Here is a 7,244-nt window from a genome sequence, read left to right as displayed (position 1 = left end):
ATCTTTCTCTCTCATCCAATAATACAACTTCACTTATATGCCACTCTCTCTATCCACAATATTTTCTCTATGGATTAGAAACGTCGGTCACGTTGTCGTGGTTAACAAAAACTTTGTTTCATTGGTGTTTAGAGAATTGATTGTTCCGAGCACTATTTTTATTTAAATTAATATCTTTGGTCAAATAAATAAACATTACTACTGAAAATACTTGCGACTTGATAGAGAATTTCTGAAAGGGGTTATTTGTATTTCACGGTAATCTAGAGATTTCAAGAATCCAAAGGTTCCAGAAAAAGATTTTAATGTATAAATGGTAAGTCTAGCAACTGTATGTCATTCAACAATTTGATGGCATAGTGAATACATTTGGAGAGTGACAAGTGATTATAAAAGTCAACCAAACCGTATTTTTGAATAAATTAGATGTTAAATGTGTTTATATAAATAAGATCATTAAAATAGAATATTCTAATCCAATATTACAAGTAGAAAGTTATGTTGATGTTAATAAGTATCATAAAATGCCAGGAGTGTCTCAATTTAATAAAAAAAAACTCAAAAATATAAATATATTCATTTTCTTGATTTTTTTTATAGTTTGCTTGTTATATCACAATACGCACAAATATAATCACTCTCGTTTCAAACCGACTCTGATTCTGTGATAAGCATTACTCAAAACGCCTCTCAAGTTCCAAATATTCTCAACGCTCTCCGGTTGAGTGTTATACGAAGAGTCCACTGCTTTTGACCAAATCTCGACCTAAAAAAATATTTCTCAACATCAAAAATCTATAATATTTTGTAATATTGAGTCATTCGGATATACTAATACACTTACGCTTGTCGCATCATCGCTAACCGGAATATCAATCGACCACAATGTCCAAGCCCAATGTCTAGGTGGCGAAACTGTATCTTGATGATCAAAATTAGCCACGTGCCAAGTTTTACCCCCATCGACTGTAACGTCAACTCTAACAATTTTTTGACCACCTCCCGACCAAGCATATCCTACAATCAATGCATTATGTTTGTGTATTTAAAAAAATATTATTATAATGGTAATATTTATTATAATTAGATTTGAAATTTCTAATTATATAAATGACAGTGAAACTAATAAAAAGAGTGGGGTTAAGTAGTGACAGTTATCAAAAATGAGGTTAAGCAGTGACTGTTATTGAAAAAATGAAGTTAACTAGTAACAGTTGTCAAAAAATGTAGTGACAGATTTAAAAAACTGAGGTCAAGTAGTGATAGTTATTAAAAAAATTGGAATAAGTAGTGACAGTTATAATAAAATAGGTTCGGTAGTGAATTAAAATTGAAAATAATAAGTTAGATAAGAAGATCTTTGATTTACATAACAAGGTAAATAATAAAAAAAACATGGATTATGAAATGAGAAATTGAGAAAAAAACAGGAATAAGTTTAGCAAAATTTAGATAAATTTGTAAATGATTGGATTAGATTGAAAAATTAATTTGCAACAAAGTCCCACTTGACCTAAATCAGGAATAATTAAACAATAAATAATACTTTCTGGACCTTCGAGCCCGGATATAAAGGCTCGAAGGACCAGACGAAAATAAAAAACTCTTGCATAAATTCCAGAAGTAATTTGTTCTTAATGTTCAATGACAATAGATTGATTGCGATTTACAGAGCCATTTTTTTCGCCAAATGTCAAACTGCTCATGTAATTTTGAAAATACATATTTTAATACGAGGATATTGTGAAAATTCGTATAATTGTCAATGTTAAGAATTACAAAAATCACTTTCTGGTCTTTCGAGCCGGATATGAAGGCTCGAAGGACCAGATAAAACTCACACACTTTTCCATAAATTCCAGCTTGGTATCTGTAAGTGATTTATTTGTTTTTAATGTTCAATGGCAGTTATAGTTTGGTGGAAGAAGGGCTTTGGAGTCTTGTATATTTTATGATTAATAAACTTTGAAATTTCCACTTATAGTCATTGATTTTCACTATATTCGTCCAATATGAAGTATTATCGTTTTTCTTCAGAAGTTTTAGTTAGAAATAAAGCCAATTCGAGCTACAGAGTCATTTCTGGTCAGACGAATGTCAAACTGCTTATGTAATTTATTTTTGTAAATACATATTTTAATACCAGGATATTGTGAAAATTCATATTGTCAATTTTCTGGTTCTTCGAGCCGGATTTGAAGGCGAAAATCACAAACTTTTCCATAAACTCCAACTAAGCATCCAGAAGTGATTTGTTTGTTTTTGATGTTCATTGACACCACATGTCAAACTGCTCATTCATTTTTGTGAATACATATTTCAAAATCTAAAAATTTTGAAAATTTGTATGATTTTCAATGTTCAGTACTACAAAAATAAAATTTTCTGGTTCTCCGAGCCGGATAAGAAGGCTCGAAAGACCAGATGAAAGTTACAAAAGATTACATTAGTGGATGTCAAGAAAAATTAATATTAGTTCCAATTTAAAAATAAACCTCAGCTTTTTGAAGCCTAGAACTTTTTTAAAAATTTCAAATAATAAAAACTCACCTTTAACATTTATTTTTCCATCTTTCACAACAACTTGACTACCCTGTGCGGGTTTACAGATTGCTGATATCACAGGTAATTCTTGAATAGCTGGAGATTTAGTGAAATCGACTGTATCCCAATCAACCGACGGAGAAAACCCTTTATAGTCGTTCTGCTGCCAATGGGAATCGCTCTCCTCTTCCGAAACAACTATTTTTCCTAAAATCAACATTAATTATTAAAAAAAAAAAAAAACATGAAAATATGAGAGATTTATTACCTAACCATTTCACATTTCTTGCTCCGACAACACCAGGAACTATAACTCTAATAGGAAATCCGTGATCTCTTGGTATTGGTACTCCATTCATTTCGTATGCCAATATAACGTCTCCTCTTTTATCCAACGCTTTCCATATGGGGATTGAGGCACCGTAATTTTTCGCCGTTACATCGGCATCTATGCCTTCAAACTGGAACAGTTAATTCGATGTAACAGTGAATTTTTAAGGGAAGATTGAAATATTTACTTGAATATGTTTGTACTTCTCTTCATCTTCATCAATACCTGCTTGTAATAAAATATCTCGTAATGGTACACCAGTCCAAGTTGCTGTACCAATAGCTGCTGCGCCCCAGTTTAAACCTCGGACAGGTTTATACTGAAATTTAAAATGGAATATAGGAGAAACTGTTTTGATAATTTGACTGGATAATTCTAATTTGAAATCTGAGGGTAAGAGATGAAAATACAATTTAAAGATAAAGAAAATATGATCTGTATCAACTCCCAATGTTAACGAAGGTATGTTTTGGTGGAATGAGCTCGATTTATAATTATATCTTTGAAAAATTGTATGTTTTGGTGAAATAAGCTGGATTAAAAGATATTTCTTGGTGGAATAAACTCGTTTAATTGAAATCATTGAAATTTTGTTGTTTTTGGTGGAATGAACTGGATTAATATACATTAATATCATGATATTCTTTATTGGATTGCATGTTATTAATAGATATACATAAAATTTCATTGTATTTTCATTGGAATCAACTGATCTAATGAATATAGATTTGAATTTACTACGTTTTGGAGTAATAAATCGAATTAATAAAAGTTGTACCTTCAAATAATGATGTATTTTGGTAAAATAGTTTCGATTAAAGAATGTACTTATAAATTGTGTTGTTTTGGTGAAATACACTCGATTAATGCATATAAACACAAATCATGGTTTATTTTGGTGGAATGAATGAGATTAATGAATATTCATTCAGATCATGCTACAATTTAGTGGAATAAACTGGGCAAATGAATATAGATTTGAATTTTATTATGTTTTGGTGGAATAAACTGGATTAATATAATATAATCATAATGAATTTTGATGAAATAAGCTCCAATAACGAATATTCATACAAATTGTGCTTTGTTTTGGTGAAATAAACTCAATTAATAAATAGAAATCAGATATCGCTATGTTTTGGTGGAATAAACTAGGATCATAACATTAAAATTGTTTTAGATTTTAGTGGAATTAACTCAATTAATATACATGCTCTGGTGGAATACATTTCATTTTTTAAAATTATACTAATTTAAAAAAAATCACACCAACCTTAACCATATCACTTCTCCTATTTCCAGCACACATTATAGTAACCGTTATCGTTCGTTTTGGCATTTTTTTAAGTTCATCTAACGTGAAAGTCATAGTTTCTTCTTTTCCTTCAATTTCTATTTCCAATTCGTAAGTGTTTGGATCTATTTCAGGTACAGGTAAGTGATTTCTGACATAGAATAATTCACTAAAAAAAATCAAGAATATGTATTTATCAAATCCAATAAAAAAAATTTGGGATGCGATGAAATAAGAGATGTTAAGTACTTTTAACGTGACCTATTTAAAATAATTAGTCCATCACTTACTTTGGTGTAATGAAGTTCTGTATTAATACATCAGGCGGTAGTTCAGCATTGAAAGGTTTCGCACTAGCAGGTACTAGGGCAAAATGTCTCTTCGGTTCATTTGCATACGGATCGGACATGTCTGATGTTAAATGTTTTGTATCCCCCGCCCTTACATTACCTAAGTTTGTTTTTAAAATAACAGCAACCAAATATTATACGTAATATCGAAAATACTTTGAATTATACAAACTTACCTATTCGATATGATTCAAATATGGCGGATACTTCCGGCGTTTGATGAATTCCATACAGCATCCAAAACGGTTCAACTGAACTACCAGCCGCCATTAAAATTTGTTCTCCGCCCGGGTGTCCAGGAACAAATTCCGTTATATCATAAACTCCTTCTTTAAAAATCACCCAAACTCCTTTTTCCCTGAAAAATATTTGAAATTAGTACCACAAGTAACTAGTAATCAGTTAAAATTTGTAGACTTTCATATACAAAATGATGTAATGGAAAATAAACAGTTGGGCAATTTACAAATTATCAATACAACCTCTACTATTCTTTTGATGCTCCTACATATACAGAATTACTGGTAGAAGTGAAAAATTAGTAAAAACACACAAAAATATAGCAGGAGTGAAATATAATGTGAAAGATACATAAGAACACAAAAAGAGAAAAATAAGTGATTATAGATTACGTTAATAGTCCAATAAGCCACCATTAAAGATATAGTCCAATAAATAGCAATATAGAAATAGTGTAATTATACAGCAGGAGTGGAATAGAATGTGTAAAGTGAAATAAAAACCCAAAAAGAGAATAACGAGTGATTATAGACAACCAACAAAGTTGTAGTTCTAGGATTTTAGTTCAATAAATAATGATATCATGTAGCAAGAGTGAATTTTATAGTAATAAAGCAAGTTTAATGGAGAATAGTAGGGCAACAATAAAGATATAGTCCAATATCCAATAAATAGCGATATATCAATAGAAATGGTCTAATTATAGCAGAAGTGAAATAAAATGTGAAAAGTGAAATATAGTAGAATAAAAACCCAAAACGAGGATAATGAGCGGTAATTGACAACCACCAAAGTTGTAGTTTCAGGATTTAGTCCAATTAACAACAATATGGTGATCAATAAGATAATATAGGTATGAAAGAACTTGTATCAGCTTTTGTTCCCAATACTTCTTTGAAGGTAGTATAATGATTTGGTAGATGAACTTAGAAGGGACTAATTGAACCATGAATCTTTTTTTAATTGGTAATTATAAAAAATTATGAAACAACAATTTTTTATTATTTAGATTAGAGTTGTACTTACAGTGAGTCATGAGATGATATTTCTTCCAAAGTATACACTGGCAGTTTTGGGTCATAACTTCCAGGTTTTCCATCATATGGGTTCCTAAATTTATCTAACAAAAGTGTAACGTTTATAAAATTTTGATAAAATGTCCAAAATTAACTATTAAAAATCGAATCATTTTTCAAAAATCTAAATATACAATATTCTGCTATTAATTTCTCATTTATCTATTTTTAGGACTAAATAATTGAAACTTTAAACTTCTGGCTTATTTTTAAAAATATTCTCATCTTATTTACTTTTCTTGATTACTTATCCTATACAGCATGAATATTTATTGTTTAGAAAAAAGTTTAAGGTGTGAATATTACTTGTCATACACTATAATAAAAGTAAAATCCATATTTTGCTAGTATAAACTAGCTTATTATATGTAAATTCAAAACATGTTTTGGTGGAATGAACTCAATTATTGAAAATATAGAAATCCCTTTTATTTTGGTGGAATAAACTCATTTAGAACAAAGACTATAATATAAATAAAATCTATTATCTCACCTATTAAATAATATCCAAGGGAACCTCCTAGAATGGTAATAGTCCCGATTAACACATTCCTACTGTTTAAAAATGGTTTACTTTCTTTTTCGTAATTTTGTTTGTTATGTGTAGCGAGTTCTGAAAAATTTGCTAAAGCTTGACAACTAGCTCTATGTACAATAAGTTTCCTACTTAATCTGCGCAACATATTTTCTTATTTACTATAATAAATGACGTAAACACATGCTTCGATATGATCTAACATACACGAAATAAGTTAGTTTGCCGACTATATTAAATTAAATCAGTTTAGATTTGGAAGGTAAATATTAAACCAAGGATCCATAACAAATTTCACTACTAGTAAAATTCTGATTACACAATATAAATATTACAAAGAAAAGTTATATATCAGATACTTAATATTGCATAGTTTATTTTAAAATATCAATCTTACTTTTATCAAATTTTGTTTCATAAAAATTTTTGAAATATAAACAAGGATACCAGTTTATCAGCTGTTAGACATAGGTCAGCAGCACATATCAGGTTAAGGGCACAGAACGGAATAATATATAGCTCTATACTAAGTACACTGTTTGTTATCTTTATTTATGAATACACCAAATATTACATTTATCACTTACCATCGGTGTTTCTAATTATTAATTCTCATTTTGGTCTCTCTAGAAGAAAACCTTGTTATCGAAAGTCTAATTGTAATTGTCGTTGTACTGGTAGTAAACAAAACTTTGTTCACGGTTCAAACTCAGAATCGATTCTGTATCAGTTGATAACTAATGTAGGATCCATTCAGGTGTTGATTTACTGCGAACGATTAGTAACAGATCAAAATTTTTAGCATATAGTTAATATTAAACATAGAGAGAGTGACAGGTAAGTGAAATTGTTCTTAAGAAGAGAGAAAAAGCAT

At 29.6% G+C, this 7,244-nt stretch overlaps 1 protein-coding gene across 3 annotated transcripts; it reads right to left on the bottom strand.

Moving 5' to 3' along the window:
• Window positions 1-558: 558 nt before the first annotated feature.
• LOC130896943 (sulfite oxidase, mitochondrial-like) lies at window positions 559-7,094 on the bottom strand. Of its 3 annotated transcripts, XM_057805365.1 has the most exons (11): window positions 6,958-7,094; window positions 6,329-6,448; window positions 5,786-5,879; window positions 4,696-4,877; window positions 4,460-4,619; window positions 4,149-4,338; window positions 3,063-3,194; window positions 2,813-3,005; window positions 2,551-2,751; window positions 845-1,017; window positions 559-766 (listed from the first exon to the last, which is right to left on the bottom strand). In XM_057805365.1, exons 4-11 carry the CDS (start codon window positions 4,787-4,789, stop codon window positions 635-637), a joined length of 1,275 nt encoding a protein of 424 aa, XP_057661348.1. In that variant the 5' UTR covers window positions 4,790-4,877; window positions 5,786-5,879; window positions 6,329-6,448; window positions 6,958-7,094; the 3' UTR covers window positions 559-634. The 3 variants fall into 3 exon arrangements, 2 of the variants coding, with proteins under 2 accessions (XP_057661348.1, XP_057661347.1); XM_057805364.1 differs by having other exon boundaries at window positions 6,329-6,970; XR_009059634.1 differs by lacking the exon at window positions 559-766 and adding an exon at window positions 2,144-2,326 and having other exon boundaries at window positions 6,329-6,964.
• Window positions 7,095-7,244: the final 150 nt, after the last annotated feature.

The sequence above is a fragment of the Diorhabda carinulata genome, chromosome 8 (genome assembly GCF_026250575.1).
Source record: "Diorhabda carinulata isolate Delta chromosome 8, icDioCari1.1, whole genome shotgun sequence".
In the NCBI taxonomy this organism is placed as follows: Eukaryota; Metazoa; Arthropoda; class Insecta; order Coleoptera; family Chrysomelidae; genus Diorhabda; species Diorhabda carinulata.
The sequence above is the reverse complement of the archived record's forward strand: the minus strand, read 5'-3'. Positions and strand labels throughout refer to the sequence as shown.

What these genes read in the sequence shown, in the direction of transcription:
- LOC130896943 (XM_057805364.1), bottom strand. Translation starts at nt 6,518, where the DNA reads ATGTTGCGCAGATTAAGTAGGAAACTTATTGTACATAGAGCTAGTTGT. An exon ending in GGAGAAGTGATATGGTTAAG is followed by an intron (nt 3,195 to 4,148) that starts GTTGGTGTGATT and finishes TTTAAATTTCAG; the next exon opens with TATAAACCTGTCCGAGGTTT. An exon ending in TTAGCGATGATGCGACAAGC is followed by an intron (nt 767 to 844) that starts GTAAGTGTATTA and finishes ATATTTTTTTAG; the next exon opens with GTCGAGATTTGGTCAAAAGC.